General features: G+C 42.0%; 1 protein-coding gene across 1 annotated transcript in view; it reads right to left on the bottom strand.

Annotated features, from left to right (window-relative positions):
- Positions 1 to 232: 232 nt before the first annotated feature.
- Positions 233 to 21694, bottom strand: part of LOC122790105 (keratin, type I cytoskeletal 18-like) — an 87710-nt gene continuing 66248 nt past the window's right edge. The window contains exons 7-8 of the mRNA XM_044057676.1: positions 11161 to 11189; positions 233 to 411 (exon numbers count right to left, since the gene is read on the bottom strand). Of these exons, the coding sequence (XP_043913611.1) occupies positions 395 to 411; positions 11161 to 11189 (46 nt within the window). The 3' untranslated portion in view covers positions 233 to 394. The remainder of the gene's footprint in view (positions 412 to 11160; positions 11190 to 21694) is intronic.

The raw sequence follows: 21694 nt of genomic DNA, 5'->3' as shown, positions 1-21694 counted from the left end.
GGTTGCCCATTTCGCTAAATGATGATTTAACAGACCATACATTTTTTTGTCCACCAAGTAATTTTATCCAACGCGAGCGGTTAGTAAGTACAGACGGTGCTTTTCCTGTCTGCCCTTGATTGTGTTTTAGTTAAGACTAGATTTCAGTTTCATGTTAACACAAGTTTTTCTGATAAAATCCATTGTTTTGTGTTTCAAACACATGACAAGACACTACTTATTTTACTCACTGCTTTATTTATAAACTCATTTCTAAAGTCAGACTTAAAACTTGAACAAAAAAACACAAATGTTATTCATATTGTCAACCCGTTTCTTCATTTTCCTCACTCTATTCTTCTTTTTGAGACGATTATTTCTGTTGATGTCTGTCTTCACAGTGTGGTTATAATTTTCATTTCAGTTTGGTACCTGTGAAATTTGTAAATGAGAAAAAAAACAGTCTGATGAGGTTTTGTGTGGGTGCTTAGAGGATGTCATTGTGTGGCTCTGTTTTGTTAATAAAGTGGTTGTGCCTGCTGATCATACAAATGACAATAATTATGTATGTGGCAAAATGTATGGAAGCTTGGAAGGAATTAATTATAAGGCAGTGGCTGACAGGAAGGCATGAGTTCAAATAAAGACTTCACTCCATATAAGAGCTTGTATATAGTGGGACATTCTCGACTTCATGTTTCTCAACCTCTTAGCTCAAAAATTATGGACAAAGTAAAAAAAAAAAATTAAGGCAGTTCAAAGGATCAAAATCAAAGTATGATTTAAAATATTGCTCTGTCCCGCATCACTTCATTTATCCCTTTACCAATAAATTCCAGCAGCATGCAAGATCCTGCTGTCAGGCAGTAATGTCTGTCTATACAGATATTCCATCAGCTTCCCCTTTAGTGCCTCTTAATCTTTGTAAATCCATTAAAGTGAAACATTGCATTCCATCTATCTCATTAAAGTGAAATATCACATTTCTTGTACCACATTAAAGTGAAACTTAGTATTACAATGTAACAATGTAATATGAGGAGTCTAGGAGGATGGGGAGATTCAGACAGTGATATAGGCAGTCAGGGTGGACATTACTTAGTATTACAATGTAACAATGTGATATAAGAAGTCTGTATAGGAAGATGGGGACCTGCAGGCAGTGATACAGGAGGGCAGGGTGGACATTATTTAGTACTGCAATGTAACAATGTAATTTAAGAAGTCTGTATAGGGAGATGGGGACCTGCAGACAGTGATACAGCAGGGGAGGGTAGACATTACTTAGTATTACAATGTAACAATGCAATATAAGAAATCTGCATAGGGAGATGGAGACCTGCAGGCAGTGATACAGGAGGGTAGGGTGGACATTACTTAGTATTGCAATGTAACAATGTAATATAAGGAGTCTGTATACGGAGATGGAGACCTGCAGACAGTGATACAGGAGGGCAGGGTGGACATTACTTAGTATTGCAATGTAACAATGTAATATAAGGAGTCTGTATACGGAGATGGAGACCTGCAGACAGTGATACAGGAGGGCAGGGTGGACATTACTTAGTATTGCAATGTAACAATGTAATATACGGAGTCTATATACGGAGATGGAGACCTGCAGACAGTGATACAGGAGGGCAGGGTGGACATTACTTAGTATTACAATGTAACAATGTGATATAAGACGTTTGGGAAGGGAGATGGGGACCTGCAGGCAGTGATACAGGAGGTGAGGGGTGACATTACTTAGTATTACAATGTAACTATGTAATATAAGGAGTCTGTGTAGGAGATGTGGGCCTGCAGACAGTGATACAGGAGGGGAAGGTGGACATCACTTAGTATTACAATGTAACAATGTAATATAAGGAGTTGGAAAGGGAGAAGGGGACCTGCAGGCAGTTATATAGAATAGGAGAGTAGGTATTATGTAGTATTACAATGTAACAATCTTATATAAGGAGTCTGGATTTGAATATGGGAAGCTGCTGGAGGAAAGGGTGGACATTACTTAATGTTACAGTAATGAGTCTGTGAATAGAAGAGGTAGAGATGCTTGGATATACATTGTCCAGGAATAAGAGAAATGGGGGAGGTGAAGATGAATTCATAAAGAAGGCCATCACTTGAGAGTTCATAGAGGAGAAAGAGCATCACCCTATGTGGAAATGAAAGGGGCAGGCAGGGTTACAACAAATCTGAAGTGACCGGAAGGTTAAATCAGGTGAAAGAAAGAATGTTGCTGAATCAGCATACTGTATTGTTCCAAGATAAAGCAAGGGAGAGTAATGAGAGACTGGAGGCACGAGGAAACAGGTCAAATTCATGGAGGGTCTGAATCAGCCAGGAGCAGAGTGGGAAATGCCAAGATTCAAGGTAGGGAGGTACCAGGGGATGCTGAGGTGTTGGATCACATGGGTATTCAGTCAAGTGGTGCAGGATGGTTGCAAAAGGGAGAAAATTATGGACAAGGTGCTAAGCAATGCAGAGGGAAGGTGTGGCTTTTGAGGTGAAGGGACCATTAGCCAACAGTAAAAAGTCACTGTGTGGTCTAAAGGGGAGTTGAAGGGTAACAACTCAAAAGTAAAAGACAATGGTGTGGGATTTTAAGAGAGCAGAGGATGTTAACAGGAGACAGGATCAGATATCCCATCAGTTCAATGGATCTGCTATTGTTTATCTCCAGGATAAAGGTCACCGTTATCATCAGTTTGTTCTGTTGTCAAACCATTTCTCTCCATTCAGAATCCTATGCCCCACAACCAGTCCTCACCAATACCTGAAGAGTTTTACTAACATCTCCCATAATATATTGCTTATGATAGCCGTACATTTAATTGTCTCTGAACCTGCTTTATACCCCTCCCCTTAACTACAATATTAACATCTTCTGCCCTACCTATTTCCTTCCCACACCTCCATTGTTTTTGAATTTCTAAGAACTAATCGCATGGTCTATTATCTATGTGATAAATTCAGTAATACACCTCTTCAAATGTTCAATGTTGAACAGCCACTAATGTATAAGTATCCTTTATACTGTAATAGTTGCTTCAGCTTTTATATTAATGTAATCTAATTAGCAAATGTGTACTTAATTGTAAAGTATATTATTTAGTGTCTGTTATTAGTGAATGGCTGTTTAAAAATGTTTGCAATACACTGGAGATTTTTACCCCAGGCCTGTGCTGAAAAGTTTTTTTGACTAAACCCTGTCAGACAAACACGGTAAACAAAAGCAAAATATAAATAAATAGATAAATAAACAATTAGCTTTATTTTTATTCTAATTCCTATAGATTATTTCCTTAGCAGTTGTACAGTCTCTTTGTGCACTGACAGATAAAACAAAACTGATCATTTTTGGATGATGGATCATAAGCTGGAATTAATACATTTTAATTTTTCTGCACACAAGTAGAGGTACTTTTTGTATCTCAGGCACTTGCCTGTATTCAGGGGAGTACCCTGTTCATGCACAATTTCCAGATGAACTGAAAAATGAATGAAGCACAGCTGTTGTCTGCTGCAACCATTGTCACTGTCCCAATATCTCAGTAAGTGACTTAAAAATTATATTACAGACATGTTTTGCTTTTACGTATTGGATACATTAACTGCATTTTCAATGTGAGATTATTTATAAGAAGTAATTAATTCATTTATTTATGTGAGTGAGATAGTTTGGCAGCCACTGTGGTGCAGTGGTTAGCACTGCCACATCACAGCAAGAGGTTCTCCGGTTCGATCCTTGGCTGGGCTGCCTTCTGTGCAGAGTCTGCATGTCCTCCCTGTTGTCGCGTGGGTTTCCTCTGGGTGCTCTGGTTTCCTCCCAAAGATATGCTGTAAGTGGATTGGACACTCTAAATTGGCCCTAGGGGTGAGTGTGTGCATGTGTGTGCCTTCTGTGGAAGGTTGGGCAACAGGCTGGCAACTCGACACCATAAAACTCCACTGCCAATCATGAGTGGACAGGTGATCCGCTGTGGCGACCCCTAACCGGGAAAAGCCGAAAGAAGAAGAAGAAGAAGATGTGAGTGAGATAGTTGTCTGGCAGTTAGCATGGAAGATTAAGCTATGCTCTAATAATAAGCTGCTTCCAACAGTCCAGGGTTTGATTCATGCAATCTCCACTTGCTTACTGTGTGTCTCTGAGCAAGTCAAATGACCAGTCACTGCTGCAAAAAAACACTTTGTGGTCAGTGGGGTTTTCTGGTTAACAAATATAAAAATAAAAAAAAAGTCTGTGGAAATATAAATGGGACTAATGGAAAACACTTGGAGAGAGTTTTCATTTCCAAAGTGCCCTTAAATAAAGATAACACTTGCAGAAAAGCCCAGTGAACTTTGAATTGTATTTCGTTGACAGAGAGTTGGGGTAAGGGCTACCACAGGGGGCAATAAGGGGGCAGGACATGACCCTTATCCTGATTATTTGGTATTTATGTTTTCACAGTTCTTGTGAACAGGTGAAGTTGTGAAACATCACTTGATGCAGTGACAGTCAGTAATATATTAAATCAGCAAAATTTTGCAAAGTTTTATAATGAATGTTATTTCTTACAGCTGACAGACAGTTCTGAATACTCTGATCACTTTTACAGATATGTAGTGGTGCAATGTTATACACAATGTATTTGTAAATTCACAGAAGACAAATTAATAAAAAAGACACTTGTTATGACAGACAAAATTCTGATGTTCTTCGTGTTTCACTGTTGCAGTCATCACATTTGGGTTATCCTGCCAGGGGTAACCCCTCAGTTGGCCAGAATACCAGAGGTGTAGTATTTTTGGGTCAGCTGCTGTTACTCCAAGACTGACGTCAAGTCGTCAGTGGTATAAAAACAAGCAGCCGACGCCATTACCTCAGTCTTTCTTGCTGAGGAGCCCAAAGCAGAAGCAGTTTGCATGAGTGCTGGTCAGACGCTACCTGAGTTTTCGTTTCCAAGTTGAAGTTGAAGTCATCTAAAGCTAAGTACCCCATTGGGAATCCTTTTTTCTTGCTCTAACCGATGTTAGAAAAAGTTAACAATTGTCTCACCTGTGGAAAGCAAATACCACACCGAGACTTCCATTCTTACTGTGTCATCTGTTTAGGCCCAGACCACGAGGTCCCCCACTATTGCTTTTGTGCTTTGTTCAATGCCAGAACTTTACGTCATTGGGCCCTTATTGTAGCTAGATATTTTCACTCTCGGTCCTTGAATTCCGATATGGCTTTGGTAAGCCATCTGACTACCGATCTTCTGAAAAAATATAAGGATAAAGACAGAGACAGACCACACAGGTCCAAAACTGCCGACGATGCTTCCGTTAAGCTAGTCGTCAGTTCTCCGGTCCTCGGTGAGGTGCTTTTGCAGCCCCCGATGCCCGCTTCTGTGGATTTGCAGACTGCTACCGAGACCCTTTTGGAGTCTGGTATGCCACAAGACTCTTCTTCGACTAAGGATCCTGAGGATGTCTCTACCTTGGATGGGTCCGGAGCCACTGAGCAGACACTAGCTTCCGAGGAAGTACTTCGCACTACCAATACTCAACACAGACAGATGACTTCTTTTGCGTCATCAGTTTTTTCAAAAACAACCGAGTTTCTAAGGCCCAGGGTATGAACCACACCCAAAAAACTGGCGACCCAAAGTCAGACACCTGCTTCCTTGTCTCAGTCTCAAATGCGTAAAATGGCGGAAGACCTTATAATGCTTATTAAGGGAAGCCAGGCTACCTCTTCCAAAATAAAAAGAGTCTTGTCCCCAGTAGTTTTATCTGAACAGGAGTCCGATGACTCTGATGCATCTGAATATGAAGATATGCAACCCCTCTCTGCTTATGAGGATTCTAATGCAGAGGAATCCATCCCTTCAGCCTCTCCACCCGAGGACTTTCCTTTGGAGAAACCCTACATACTTTAAGGGAGCATTTCCAATGTGAAATGTCAGGACTATCCTCAGTCTAAAAAGAGACTCAGAGAATTCTTAGATCTACCACAGCACAGACCTCTGGCCATTCCTCCTGTCCTGGATGGTTGTGGAGGATGTTTTCTGGAATCCAGTTTGACTCCTGACACCCTCCCTCCTGCTTCCAGGAAACCTGACAGGTACTACAGAGTCCCTGACTCACACAAATTTCTTTTTAAAAATCCTACTGCGGACCCTGAGGTAATTTCTCAAGGGCCTAAAGGAATTAAAGCAACCTCTGCTAAGAATCCCACCCCCACAGATAGGGATTCCCGAGTATTAGACAGATGGGGTAAAAAAGTATACACCTCTGCTACTCTTGTTATTACAGCATTAAATTGTCAGTTCCACATGCTGAAATATCAGCAACATACCATGGAACTCCTCAAACAAAAAATATCTTTCTTTCATGCTTGTGCAGAAAATAAAGAGTTACAAGAGTTCATAGGTTCATAGGTTCATAGGTTCATAGGTAGGTACTAGGCTATCTGCCCGAGAGCATTTATAAGCCTAGCCAGAGTGTGTCAGCTTTCACCGCCCCATTGATTAATTAATTGAGCCTCTGTCAAGAGCAGCCAATGAAGTGATCCCAGGGTTGTATTTTCTGTTACCCATCCTTAATGCATTCTGCAAATCAAGTAACTAAACACACCTTACAATGTGGTTTTGATGCCCTAGAAGCATCTTGCAGGGCAGCAGTCACATGTTCTGTCATTAGAAGGCATGCTTGGCTTAAGGAACAGACCTTGCCAGATCATGTCAAATCCAAATTATTTGATGCACCCTTGAACAAAGACAACTTATTTGGCACCAAGGCAGAAGAGGTCTTAAAAAAGATGGAAGAAAAAGCTAAATCTATGCAGACAGCTAAAGACTTCTTACAGGTCCAGCCTCTGAGGTTCAGTAGGCATTGCCCCTCCCAGCACTGGACCTTTCCTGCCCCCTCCAGGCCAACATAGTCCAGACCCAGTGGAAGCAGACCCCCCCCCAGACAGCAGCCCCAGGGAATGCAGAGATCTAAGCAATGGAGATCCTCCTCTTCAAAAACAGAGAGTGCAAAGCCACCCCCTTATGGTAAGAACTCACAATGATGTTACACTTCCACCCCCCTCCCTCTGCTCACCTGCTCCTGCCCCAAGAAGGAAAACTCGCCTTCCATGCAGGCAACTGGTCCACCAGTACCAACAAATGCTGGGTCCTCAACATAGTGTCCCAGGGATACAAATTTTATTTACAGACTCTGCCAACCCCAAAAGGTTTCCCAGATCTTCCTCCAAACCAGTGGGCAGAGGCCAAAAAGCAAGTCCTTTCCCTGCTTTCCATGAGGGCCATAGAGCATGCACCTGCAGAACAGATAGGCCAAGGTTTCTATTCTAGACTTTTCCTGATACCCAGAAAAGAGGGCATATGGTGCCCCATCCTCGATTTATCCATTCTAAACACCTTTTTGGTGATACCAAAATTAAAAATGCTCACCCTCCAGCAGCTTCTATTTATGCTTTTGAAGGATGCTTGGTTAGCCACACTAGACCTAAAAGAGGCCACACTAGACCTAAAAGAGGCCTACCTACACATCCCAATCAGGGAATCATGCAGGAAATACCTTCATTTCAGGGTATGATCAATGCACATTCAGTTCTTTGCACTTCCCTTTGGCTTAAGCACTGCTCCTGCTTTTGCTTTCTGCAGACAAAGAAATATTCAAATTTACCCATATTTAGATGACTGCTTGATTCAGGCAGACAGTCAGGGAAAGCTGCTTCAGCACCTGACATTCTTAAAGGACCTACTTACCTCCCTGGGATATGCTATCAACAAAAAGAAATCAAAACTAGCCCCCGCACAAAAAATTGTATTCCTGAGAGCAAGCCTGGACACAGCATCCCAGATGGCATTCCTTACTCCAGAAAAACAAGCCTACTTGACAGGCTACTTCTCTCAACTAGCCACCAGAACTCAGTTATCTGCAAGGAAAATCCTGCAAGCTTGGTTTCATGGTTTCTTGCATTCTACTCATTCCATATGCAAGACTGCATATGAGGAAACTACAATGGTACCTAAAAAGCCTTTGGTGTCAGCACTCCCAAGACCTGGAAACTATTACACCAATGATACCTTGTCTAAGGAAAGATTTTCTTTGGTGGGCAGCAGCATGCAACCACAACAAGGGACTTCCCTTCTTATAACCCCACGACACCCAGACCCTCACCACAGATGCATCAGACTATGTCTTGGGTGCTCACCTGGATGGCAGGTGCAGTCAGGGGCAATGGTGCCCAAATCAAATACATCTGCACATCAACCTAAAAGAGATGTTAGCTGTTCAGCATGCACTGACAGCTTTCAGACCCCTACTCTCCCAGGGGCCACTACTGATCAAAACAGACAACACCACAGTGATGTGGTATATCAACAAGTAGGGAGGGACTCAGTCTTATCCTCTCGGCAGGCTCGCCATGACCCTTTGGCACTCAGCTTCAGCCATGTAACTACACCTGTTAGCACAATTCCTGCCAGGCTATCTAAACTCACTGGCAGACAACTTAAGCAGAAACCTGCTAGACTCACACGTGTGGCAGCTAGACCTCAGAACCTTCACCCTTGTAACCCAGAAATGGGCCATCCCGAAAGTAGACCTCTTTACCTCCCACTCTAATCATCATCTCAGCAAATTCTGCACCAGGGAACCTCACAGCAAGGCCTGGAAAGTGGATGGTCTATCCTTCCAGTGGGTAAACCTCTCGGTCTATGCATTTCCCCCTCTACCACTCATTTCAAGGGTACTGCTCAAAATAAGGGAGGAAAAACCAAGGGCAATCCTGATTGCCCCAGACTGGCCATGCTAGCACTGGTACCCACTGCTGCGCAGCCTGTCACCCCTGCCACCATGGCACCTACCTCACATCCCAACACTCCTGACCCAGAGGAATGGAGAATTCATGCATCCCCAATTGCAGACCCTCAACCTGACAGCCTGGCTTATTCCCTGACCTTTCCTCAAGCTGCCAGTGCCCCAGCACTAGAAAATCCTATGCTGACAAGTGGAAAATGTTTTGCACCTGGATCCAGGCTAAGGGAGCTGGAACGGCACAGCCCTCCCTACCTCTCATCCTGGATTACCTGGCAGACCTACTACACAAGGGTCTATCCTACTCTTCTATTAAAATTCATGCCTCAGCCATCTCTGCTCATTTCAGCACAGAGCCACTGCTATTCTCCCAACCTCTCATCAAACAGTTCCTGAGAGTGGCTAACAACTTAAGGCCACCCAGAACAGCTCCTACCCCAACCTGGGACCTTAACTTTGTGTTGGAAAAGCTCCCCTGCCCCCCCCTTTGAACCTGCAGCTTCAGCAGAGTTAAACATTTCTCTCTTGGTAGACAGCCTTGCTTCTGGCCATCACTTCAGCTAGAAGAGTATCAGAGCTACAGGCACTTATGGCTGTGGAGCCCTTCATCATTTTCCATGCTGACAGGGTCTCCCCCAGGACTAACCCATCCTTCATGCCTAAAGTGGTGTCCAGTGTGGCTCTGTTTATTTGTCCATCTTTGTTCCTAACCCACACAACAAGGGGAAAAGGATTCTGCACTCTCTAGATGTGCACAGACAGCTACCTGGACAGGACTAAATCTATTAGACAAACTGATCTATTGCTAGTCAGCTTCATTGCAGTTGCAGAGGGCAAGGCCATATCCAAACAAACAATCTCTAAATGGATAGCACACTGCATCCATTTCTGCTACAAACAGCACAGGAAACCACCCACAAAGGGGGTAAGGACACATTCCACCAGAGCAACCTCCACCTCTGCAGCCTTTCTTAGAGGGGTCCCCACCAGGGACAGCCTGGAGGCTGCAACATGGAAATCTGTTCATGCCTTCACCAAGCATTACCACCTGCCTATCTTCTCCAATTCCAGGGCAGGCTTTGCCACCGCTGTCTTGCAGGGCATCCTAGCCAGACCCCAGTCTTCTTGACTGTCTCCACCCTTTTTCTCCAGCTTTGGGAATCGACCAAAAATGTGATGACTGCAACAGTGAAACACGAAGAACATAGTACAGTTGTGTACACTTACCATAAATGTAGATGTTCGAGTGTATTCACTGTTGCAGTCCTGGTTTCCCTCCCGCCATCCCCCTTGTCTCTCTCTCTCTCTCTCTCTCTCTCTCTCTCTCTCTTTATCCTTACAAGAAAATGTTGGTATTTACTTCTACTGGTTGTGTTCCTCCACCATAACCTAGCTTCCTACTGGGGGCTCCTGACAGGGCAAGAAAAACTGATGTAATGATGTCGTCTGCCTGTTTTTATACCACTGACGACCTGACATCAGTCTTGGAGCGACAGCAACTGATGCAGAAATGCTATCCCTCTGGTATTCTGGCTGAATGAGGGCTACCCCTGGCAGGATAACCCAAACGTGATGACTGCAACAGTGAATACACTTGAACATCTACATTTATGGTAAGTGTACACAACTGTACTTTGAGACTGCAGCAGTGAATACACTCGAACATCTACATTTGTGGTAAGTGTACACAATTGTACTTTATGACTGCAGCAGTGAATACACTTGAACATCTACATTTATGGTAAGTGTACACAACTGTACTTTATGACTGCAGCAGTGAATACACTCGAACATCTACATTTATGGTAAGTGTACACAACTGTACTTTATGACCGCAGCAGTGAATACACTCGAACATGTAAGTGTACACAACTGTACTTTACGACTGCAGCAGTGAATACACTCGAACATCTACATTTATGGTAAGTGTACACAACTGTACTTTACGACTGCAGCAGTGAATACACTCAAACATCTACATTTATGGTAAGTGCGCACAACTGTACTTTCTTTTTCTTACTTCCACTTTCAGGATGTCTTTTTATGCTGTCACTATCCTGTTGTTATACATTTAGTATTATATTTTTAAGATATGTTTAATTTACAGAGATTTTCATTTTAGCCTTGATAAATAACTGGCTATTTTTTCTGTAGTCATCATTTTCTTCTCCAACCCCCAGTTTGCAACATGCTGTAATGAACAGCAGAAAAGAAGGTGAGGTGTGCATCACCGAAATAAACAAAGCTTATGTTACTTGATAATAGAAATGTATTCCAGCAGTGGACAATGACACTGGCACTGGTTAGGTTTTGACAGCTGAACTGAAAAATAAAAAAAAATGATCTTCATAAAATCCCTTGTTGTGCACTTACTTGAATCTTTTCCAAAGGAAGCAGGTGAGCTGAAAAATAAAATAAAACATTAACAGTTGTATTGAAACTCACAGCAAACTGTCTACTGAGAGACAGAGACAGAAAGAGAGAGACAGAGACAGAGACTGAGAGAGAGAGAGAGAGAGAGAGAGAGAGACAGAGAGAGAGACAGAGAGAGAGAGAGAGAGAGAGAGAGAGAGAGAGAGAGAGAGAGAGAGAGAGAGAGAGAGAGAGAGAGAGAGAGAGACAGAGAGAGACAGAGACAGAGACTGAGAGACAGAGAGAGACAGAGAGCAAGAGAGAGAGAGAGAGAGAGAGCAAGAGAGAGAAAGAGAAAGAGAGAGAGAGAGACAGAGAGCGAGAGAAGGAGAGGACAGAGAGCGAGACAGAGAGAGAAAGAGAGAGAGAGAAAGAGAGAGAGAGAGAGACAGAAAGAGAGACAGAGAGCGAGAGAAATAGCGGGACAGAGAGTGAGAGAGAGATAGAAAGAGAGAAAGAGAGAGTGAGACAGAGAAAGAGAGAGAGAGAGAGAGAGACAGAGAGCGAGAGAAAGAGAGCGAGCGAAAGAGAGGGACAGAGAGTGAGAGAGCGAAAGAGAAAGAGAGAGACAGAGAGACAGAGAGAGAAAGAGAGGGAGAGAAAGAACACATTGAGAGCGAACATGTTAGTTTGCTTGGCAGAAACGTGTATAGCTTACAAATTCCTCTGAAAACATTGCAAGCTAGTACCCTATAATCCCATAGAATGGTCTGTGCATGGGTGTACATGACCAAACTATTACCAACATATAGCTGACTGTTATTTAACTGACTTTTAAATAGCAGGAAACTAGACAGAAGAATTGAATATGCAGTCAAAAGAAATATATCAATGTGTTCCAATGCTTCATCAAGTAATCAACATTTTACTAAAGATGACTAAAACTTTAAATTGTATGTGTCTTTTAGTATACATAGATATTTTCATTAAATTCTTGTTAAATGATTGATGTGTAAGGACACAGCATAAAGCAATAAAACTTAAAATAAAATGTTTCGTGTTAGTTGCAAATTGAGCAGATCCATGTAAAAAGTACTAAGTTTACTGTATAAGGAAAATCATATAGACACACATGGACTATTTTCACTCTGTTACACCATGAAAATGTATTATGACAAGTATTACAATGTGCAAAATAATTGAAAAATGTAACTGCAACATCAGGAAGAAATTATAATGTTATTTAGGTAATCTAAACTTGCTACTAAAAAGATATACTATTTAATATACTTTCATTTGTTCTTGTAGGGATGCTAAGTATCACATACATTAAATGTATCCATTCTAAATTTCTATTAGCTTGGATTTTGCAAAAAAATGGAGCATTCCATTATTTTAGAGATACTGTAGCTTTGCAGGTTGTTTACTTAGACAGTAAGGGTATTGAGAGACATAAACCCACAAAAGCATTTTTTACATTCCTGCTAGATAAAAGAAGCAACCAAAGAAACACGATCTATAATAACTTCTCTACTTACAAACCAGTAGTAAAATCATGCTTTCTTAGCCTTGACTGCTACGCCTGTTGTAAATAGCTCCGAGAAAACCTCACATAATTCTACCACCCTCGTCTCAGTCCCCTCCAATCTTCTTTACTTACAAGGTACTTGTCTGCTGCTTCTCAGCACCTGACTGTGTAAATTAACTTTCCCTCCTTAATCACAAAGCCCTACCAGCTACCCCATCACCCAGTTCCATCTCCATGCACAAAACAAACGCTAGTTACGATGACCTAAAAGGTACCCACGGTCATATCATCTATCAGGTCAGCAAACAAATAACATGAAACACATGCTGTAACAGTATATGAGAAGGCTTCAGTAGTCTGACAAAACGTATGTCTGTACTGATGGCCACAACAAGCAGGGAACCTGTTCTTATTGCAGGATACCGTGATGATCAGATAAGGGGTGCAGCTGAAGGCAAAATGTGGGTCTTGTGCACAAAGCTGGGGTGATAGTCTTGTTGAAGGAACAACAGGGTGAGGTTTGTAGTATTTGTACAAAAAGATTAGGTCACTATGTAACGATTATGAAGCACGCACTGGTATGCTAGGATGAGGGCAAATACCTTGGAGTTGATGACCATTGGTACAAAAGGGGAGAAGAGAGTCATGAGAAATGACCAGTCTAGACACAGTATAGGTTTAGAAAGGGCTCAGCTAGAACTAGGGATACATAGAGGCTGAACGGCTAAATGTGACAGATAAAGGTGATGACTAAAAAGGAAAAGAAGCCATGTTAGTGGTGCAAAGAAATAAAACTCTAAATGGGACTCCACCAACCCCAGTTTGAGCACTGGTCTTGATGCTAAAACAACACACATTAGAAATGGTAGTGAACAGCTATTCACCAGCAAAACCACCTTTGGGAGAGGGGTTAAACTCAAATGCAGTTGCTGAAAATCTACCTACCAGACAACTGAATGAATGTATCATGGTAAAACGGATAAGACAGGTTCAACTCACTACACCCTGCATTCTAATCAGGAGTGAGGCCTAGTGGGTCACTCTTCTTTGGCAGTGCAGAGATTTTTAGGTTGCTATTTGCCTCCTTGCCAAAAAGGGGGAGTAGGCAGCACTGAAAAAGCTGAGTCTCCCATGGAAGATGGCTTGCAAGACTTGTAACTCCGTAACCATTTCCCATCAGAAGAGACTGTGGACTCCATAAGGGTATCCTGAAAATGGGGAGGGGGGATCCTGATGAAGTGAAGTGGGGAGGCACAAAGACCAAGTAGGACAGAAGAAAAAATGTATGCTGGGCACTGGAGGACGTAGATGGTTAGACTAGTGGGGAATAAAAGAAAAGTAAACAAAAGGTAAAAGATGGCAAATTAACGATAATAAAATTATGAAACGAGGAAAGAGAGAGGGATGGAAAACAGAGACAAGAAAGACAGGGGAATAGAAGATGACTCCAAGCTAAAGGATGAAGAACAGCTAATGGTCAGGCAGCGAGGCAAAAGAAAGCTTTAGCAGAGAAGGCAGCACTACATGAATATTAAGGAGATTTTGCAGATTAATTAAAAGAAAGGGAGCGCTGAACACAGGAAGTTAACAGGCAGGATGAGTTGGGATGGTTTACAAGGAGAAGTTCTACTTGTAGTAAGGCCTACAGGGGTATAAGGTGGGACGCAGTAGGTAAATAAAGAGTTGGATAGATGTGGAGAGGGTTCTTAGGCAGGTACTAGGCTATTGGCCCTAGCACCTATATAAGCCTAGCCAAAAGATACCCTGGTTTTCACCACCCAAGAAAATTATTTTCCTGTGTCCCTGTCGAGCAGAGTCACAGAAGTGATCCCCGGGGTGAATTTCCTATCTCCCATCCAATCATCAAGATTTTTCTTGAAGAGTGCTAATGAGGAGCTTTGTTTGATATAGACAGGTAGTTTATTCCAGAGTATGGGAAGTCTCTGGGACAGGAATCTATCCCTCCAGTATGTTCTGTTTATTGTGGTGACAAGGTTTAGGTCCCTAAAGCACGTAGTGCAGAGGGATTGGGATTTCTTTAAGTGGAGCATGTCCAACAGCTCTGGGTTTGACATAGCTTTGTATGTTAGACTGAAATCGCCTCTGAGTAGGCGATATGCGGCGGAGTAAAGCTGGATTTTTTTGAGACGGTCTGCATAGGGCATCTGTTTGAGGCTGGTAATCCTCTTTGTGAGGTATTTCTGCAGCCTTTCCAGTTGTTGTAGAAGTCTTGTGAGGTACATACCAAAAGTGACATTGTACTCTATAATGGGTCTAATGAGTGATGAGTAGAGGGGAGCAATGACCTCTTTTTTCCTGGATGAGAAACCTTTTGTGATGAGGTGTGCCACATAGAAGGATTTCCTGACTATTGTGGCGATGTGATTATCAAAGGAGAGACTACTGTCCAACTCTGTCCCAAGATCTCTTATCACACTTTCGGTGTTAAGTAGACTACCTCCTATGTGGTAGTTCATGGGTACAGAGTTTTTACCAAAAGGGATAACAATGCACTTTTTGGCATTGAGCTTGAGGCCATGGCTTTGACAGCAGGCATCTGTCTCAGTGAGGCCCTTTGTAGGATGTCCACATTGTTAGGAGTTTTGATTATGGCTCCTAGTTTGCAGTCATCTGCGAACTTCATTAGCCAAAGACCTTCTGTGTTAGCATGTACTTCAGAGAAGTAGATACCAAACAGGAGAGGACTTAGGACTGAACCCTGTGGTACTCCACTTGGCACTGGTCTGAAGTTGGATTTGGAGTCTGCTACTTTCACAGTGTGGGTTCTGTCAGTGAGCCAGTTGGCAACCCATCTTGAGACATAGGGATTTATACCTAGTTTAGTGAGTTTATCTATAATTCCAGAGTGAGGGATGGTATCAAAAGCATTGGTGAGATCTAGATAGGCTGTGTGAACTACCTTACCCTCATCTACGGCTTTGGTGACCACTTCAAAGAAGTCTATCAGGTTTAGGAGACATGATCTGCCTTTTACAAACCCGAACTGGATGAGGTCCAGAGTTTACCAATGTCATTGTTTATAAGTTCCACGATGATATGTTCCATAGCCTTGAGACCAGGCTTGTCAGGCTAATGGGGCAGTAGTTCCTGGGGTCCATGGTGGCTCTCCCTTTGTGGAGTGGGATAACTGTTGCTGTGCGTCATTCAGTGGGCACAAAGCCTGAGGTGAGGTTATGACTGAACATGGTGCTTAGGTGGGGTGCCAGTTCATTCTGTAGTTCATGTAGAACACAGCCTGGGATGTTGTCAGGTCCCATGGATGCTGTGTTCTTGGCTTTGGAGAGTGTGGTTTTTACCTGTGCAGCCATGATTACAGGAACTTTGCATTCTTCCGGTATTGAGATGGGCCCTTTAGGGGATGAGAGGGGGGTAAAGTTAGCACTGAACCTATCTGCCAGGATGTTGGCAATATCAGTGGTCACTCTGAAGAGGGAAGGCCAGAAGGTGGTGACGTGGGGTGGAAGCATACCCCAGGTGGCTGTGTGCATGAGAATTAATATTCCAGGCAGAAGGGACAGAAAAGAAGAAAAGGAGGAAGACAGGTTAGTTAGGAGAGGAGGTCTGAAAGGTGAGTGATGTTCTCTCTGAGGTGTTACCTATGCAAGAGCAAACCGACAAGGACGGAGAAAATGAAGGACCAAAACCACTTTATGAAGGTCTTGTGCAAAATATAAAAATGTGGGCTAAACAGAATTTGGCACGAAATATGGCAAAATGGCAGTCAGGGTGTAGGTAAAGCATCCCCTACAAGTGATGGTGCATAGAATGTGAAGGAGTATTAGAATGTTTCATTAGAATTAGGAACATTTTAAATTAAACTGAAAAGGGTAAGGGAAGAGGCATGACTGTAGGTTGTCAGAGTTTTGGGATGATAAGAAGGAAGGGGTTAAGGAAAGAAAAGGAGTACAGAAAAGATACTTGGGGAGGTAAAGTTTTCTAAGACAGGCACTTCAGGAAGGAAGGTAAGTGAAGTGTAAATGATACTGCTTTAGGGTGCAGGCAGTACAGATGCAGGGATATAGATGTAGGCAACAGTGTTTGGGGAGTGGAACATGTTACAGACTGCTAAAAAAAAGACAGGGGTGGTAAAGCAGTGGGCAGCATAAAAATTTACATAAAGAATAGAATAAAATCATCATTATAAACCAGGGATGATGTAAAGAATAAGCATCAGCTTCCTCTGAGACTTGGCAGAAGGGCCATTGGGTAGTGCTGGAGAGATACCATGTATCCTTCTCTAAATGTGAAGATACAATGTATCCTTCTCCAAATGTGAAGATACAATGTATCCTTCTCCAAATGTGAAGATACAATGTATCCTTCTCCAAATGTGAAGATACAATGTATCCTTCTCCAAATGTGAAGAAGGAACAAAACAACTTCAAAGAATCATGGAGTGAATAAGAATAGTAAGATTATTGTTCAGCTTACCAGCATGGAATGGGTCATCTCACATGCTGTGGCACGGGGAGTGTTGGTAGAAGCAGGCTTTGGTCAGACACGTAAAGATCCCACAGAAAGGGAGAGGATTATGTGGTACCTACGACAGGTGCTGCAGAGGAGGAAGCTGATCTTAAGGAAACATTAAACAATAGTCATCACGACTCTGTGTTACTCGTCATTACGGCGTGCATGAACACATGTGATACAAACAGTCATGTATGACTATAAATGGACGGACTTTAAACCATTAGAAAGTGTAATTATTTGTAAATAGCCGAGATGGAAAGGAAAAGTATTCTCCAGTGGATACTATTCAGAGATGCATCAAGAATGGATTATAAGGAAGAAAACATAAAACAAAAAAATGATCATGTATGTCTTGGAGATGCAAGTAAGATAGTGAGAAAGAAAATGGTGGCATTTAGGAAGTCTGGAAGGGGTAAGAAAGTGGAATAGGATGAGATAAGAAATGGTGCAGCAATGCAAATTTGGAAGACATGGTTGGAATCTAAGAAGGCTGTGTCGACAGAGATTCCAGGACAGAAAAGATTCTTTAGCTACATAGTTACATAGATGAAAGTGGGAAAAGTAAGTCAAAAGTCAACATTGTTGCTCAAGAATGGAAACAGTTCTGAAGAAGTAGGAAGGCAGACAGTGATAGTAAACAAGTTCTTCAACTCAGTTTTAGAATGGAAAAAGAGTCCCTGCGTGGCAGGAGACATGGACTCTGCAAGTGAATAACTAGATAAAGAGGAAGGTATAAGCAGTAGAACTGAAAAAAAAAAACCTAAGAGGCCTGAGTGGAGGTAAGGGGCCCATGGAGTGAATGGATTGCCCCACTGTCATGAAAGAACTTGCTATAGAGGTGCAGAACGAGTGCTCAAGTTATACCAAAAGACAAACTGAGACCCTTTAAACTGGAGAAGGGCACTTGTAGTGCCAATGTATAAAGTGGGAGCCTCAAAATGGCCCATGAAGTTGTACGTCAAGCAGTCTAATATACTTTCTTAGAAATATTATGAAAAGAACTCTGAATATTTCCTTAAATGAGTTCTAGCCAGCTAATGTACCAAGCAATGGCCATCTTTGTAAGTTTATAGCTGGTACTTCATGGCAGGAGAGGTCAGTTCAATTTTAAAACTACGTTATAAGAGATTGTTGATACAGGAACACCAGTGGCTGTATGCTTGCTCTTTGTTACAGAAAAAGGAAGGCCTGAGTGTGATACTAGGGATCCTGACTTGATTAATTAGCTTAGAACTGGTAATAGCCAGTGAAAGGGAGGGAACAAGTGACTTACATTGGTTTAGTCACCCTGGAGGGAGGAAAGCAAAGATACCTTGGAAGTGGAGTGGAATGACCCTGGAGCATGCCAGGAGAACTACAGCTAAGTATCAAAGAGATCATAAGCCACATGGCTCAGCAGGAGGCATTGTTAAAAGGCCAAAGGAAGCAGGTGTGCATGACACAGGCAAAGAGTAGAACATTGTGCAAAATAAAGGTAAAGAGTAGCACACTGTACAAGATACAGGTGAAGAATGGCACAATGTGTGAGTATGATGCACTGTTCTTCTCTTTACCTGTATCACACTTAGAGTGAACACATTACAGGTAAAGAGAAGAAAAACATAATAACAGGTAAAGAATAGCACACTGTACAAGATGCAGGTGAAGGACAGCCCATTGTCCGTATGGTGCACTACAATCCAAAATCATGATGAGATGGGACATTTGGTGCAGGAAAAAATAATTTGCCAGCCAAGGATGGTGGTCAGCCATTACTTGGATCTCATCTTTCATTATCCAAGATAGGATGGGGGGAGCAAACATACCTGATAAGGTGCTAAAGAGGGTAAACTGTTAGGCGGGTTGAGGACCAAAAAGAAACAGTGTCTCTGGTCTTTCTGGATTTTACAGAAAACTTTTAAAGTGCTCCATCCAGGAAGCTGTTAAAATGAAAGGAATAGGTGCAGGAGGAAGGACAGTGAACTATGTAGGAAACTGACTGTGACCAGGAAGCAGAAGGTGCCTGTAAAAGGGATGCTAATTGAGAGAAAGAGGTGATAACTGTATATTTCTATGTTTTTATATCACACTTTATGATGGAGATAGAACAAACTGAATTTGTTTGCAGAATATACAATAGTTGTAGAGGCAATAGATAGAAAGGCTTATGTACGCATCTAAAGAGGATAGCAGGGAGGAGCTAATTGGATCTAAAGAGTTAAGCAAGCTGGGCAAATAAATGGCAGATCAGGTATAATATAGCAGAGTGTAAAGTCATGTATTTTGTGCGTTCTAATATATAGGGTCAATCTATGTTGGAAGGAGCACAGAAGAGGAAAACAAACTTTGCAAAAATGGTCACACAAAAATAATGGGAATGTGAAACTTTGTTGAAGTCTTCATAGGTGAGTATTAGACTAAATGCCCTGAAGTGCCATTGTAATCTTAGTCAATAACCTGAGGACAGAATCAAACCCTGTACCTTGTGTCTATGAGGTAAAGACTGTTACCAAACCCACTCCCTGCTCTGAAAGAAGGCAGCATGAGGACTAAATTGCTAAAACCCACTTTCAGTGAATGGGAGTTGTTATACTTTCTGCACTGTTATGTAAGTGTGGAGTTGGTATATATACATTAGGGGTGTGCAGGGAGGGGGTGGGCAGGGGAGCTTCCTTCTTGAAATAAAGCTTTAGATTGCATTTGCTGAAAGTGTTTTTCACTGAATCACATTCCTGTTTTTGTCTGTTGAAGAATAATCCTTTGACGGATAACCACGAATTCAGAATAATCATCCATAGCACAGTAACACTGCAGTCATTAGAGCCAAGAGGTTATTGGAATGTATGTAGTCAGTGAGGTTAACTCAATGAATGCAAAAGTTACTTTACCTTTGTAGAGGCACTTCAGACCACACTTCAGTACTGTATGCATTTTTGGTAGACATTTAGGAAAAGAAAAAAATTCATCTTGTGGAGCAGATAGTACATGGTAGGAGGTAAGATTTGGTTAGAAATGTGTGGTATTAGAAATGTGTGTTATGTACTCTAGAGGAAAGGAGGAAAAAGGGAAGGCCATGTTCTTCAGTCACAAAATAGTCAGAGGTAAGGTGGGAGGATGGAGTTAATCAGGAAAGATGGAAGACAGTTGGACGTATCTCAGGGAAGGTAGGAACATTTTAGATTAGATGCAAAGAAGTACTGTTTCATGGAAAGAGTGGTAGGAGATGGCTACAAAGTAATTGTGGATCTATTGATGGAAAATGCAATGGAGAGTGTTTGGTGGATTTAATGCATATGGACTAGAGGAAGGGGGCATTATGGAGGAAAAGAGCTGCTTGGATAATGCGTATTATTATGGCAGGCCAGATAGGTTGTAAGTCTCCTTCTGTGGGCACACGCATACCTTCCTAGCATACCTCTCAACCTCTTAGAGCAAGAAATCTGGAAAAAGCCAGAAAAAATGGTGGGACAAAGGCCCAAAAATAGGGGCACTTTTTAAATATTGCTCTTACAAACTTAGAAAGTTGATAGAATAACAGGTTTTGCATTAGCATGAATTTTCTGAAGGGCGTATGTGTGTGTGTATCTGTCTGTGAGCGTGTGTGTGTGTGTGTGTGTGTGTGTGTGTGTGTGTGTGTGTGTGTGTGTGTGTGTGTGTGTGTGTGTGTGTGTGTGTGTAGGAATATCTGGGTCCTGCCTCCCAGAGTAGTTATGATGTAAAGGACAGAATCAGTGTAAGTAAACTGGGACATTTTCAAATCAGCCTTGTTCATGGGATACAAGCCTTGATTTCCCTGTTGAGTGTTGACAGTGTGTTGTGAATAAATTGGACATCATGAAGTCTATGAGTTTAATGCTAATATTTTAACTCTGAATACATTTTTAATTTGGCTTGTTTTTTGCAGACACATAGGTGTGAAATGCACTGTGTTGGGCTATAACAGCATGCGTCTGCCACTTAGTGCAGATGAATAAGTCTATCAGCTGTTAATGAGGGGCTGGGTTTGATTCCTTTAGGCTGCGTTTACTGTATGACTCTGCCTAAGTCACTTCACCATTTAATGTTCCTGTTGTGCTCCTTAAAAGGTCACTTGTAGCCAATGGGCTGTTCCAGGTTGTTTGCAAATGTGTTTTTTCATTACATATTGTCTTTGAATCGCTGCGTCCTTCACATAGTCACTTAGGGCTTCATATGCTATTTGACTATGAACCCCAGCATAAATCTTGCAGTTTAATGGTTACAAAAAGTTTAAAAGGAAAATAATTTTTTTTATTGCTCATGCTAAGATTGTTTTCAATGTGAGAGCTGTTTGTTTTGTTTGACAAATGGCTGTCAATGTTTTTGCTGTAAAATGTGAAAAAAAGTTTTAAATTAAATACAAATGTCTTGGTCATTGTAAAAGTAATAGGAAAACAATGTGCACTGAGAAATCTGAACAGTGTTTTAGGGACATTGAGGAGAGACATACAAGTAATGCGATATTGGTATGGCTGGGGGGGCCCTGGTTGTCTATCCTGCCTAGGGCCCATTTAACAGTGATCCGGTTGTACCCTTCAC

This window comes from Protopterus annectens, chromosome 15.part0 (assembly GCF_019279795.1).
Source record: "Protopterus annectens isolate FY-2018-M chromosome 15.part0, PAN1.0, whole genome shotgun sequence".
In the NCBI taxonomy this organism is placed as follows: domain Eukaryota; kingdom Metazoa; phylum Chordata; order Ceratodontiformes; family Protopteridae; genus Protopterus; species Protopterus annectens.
The sequence above is the reverse complement of the archived record's forward strand: the minus strand, read 5'-3'. Positions and strand labels throughout refer to the sequence as shown.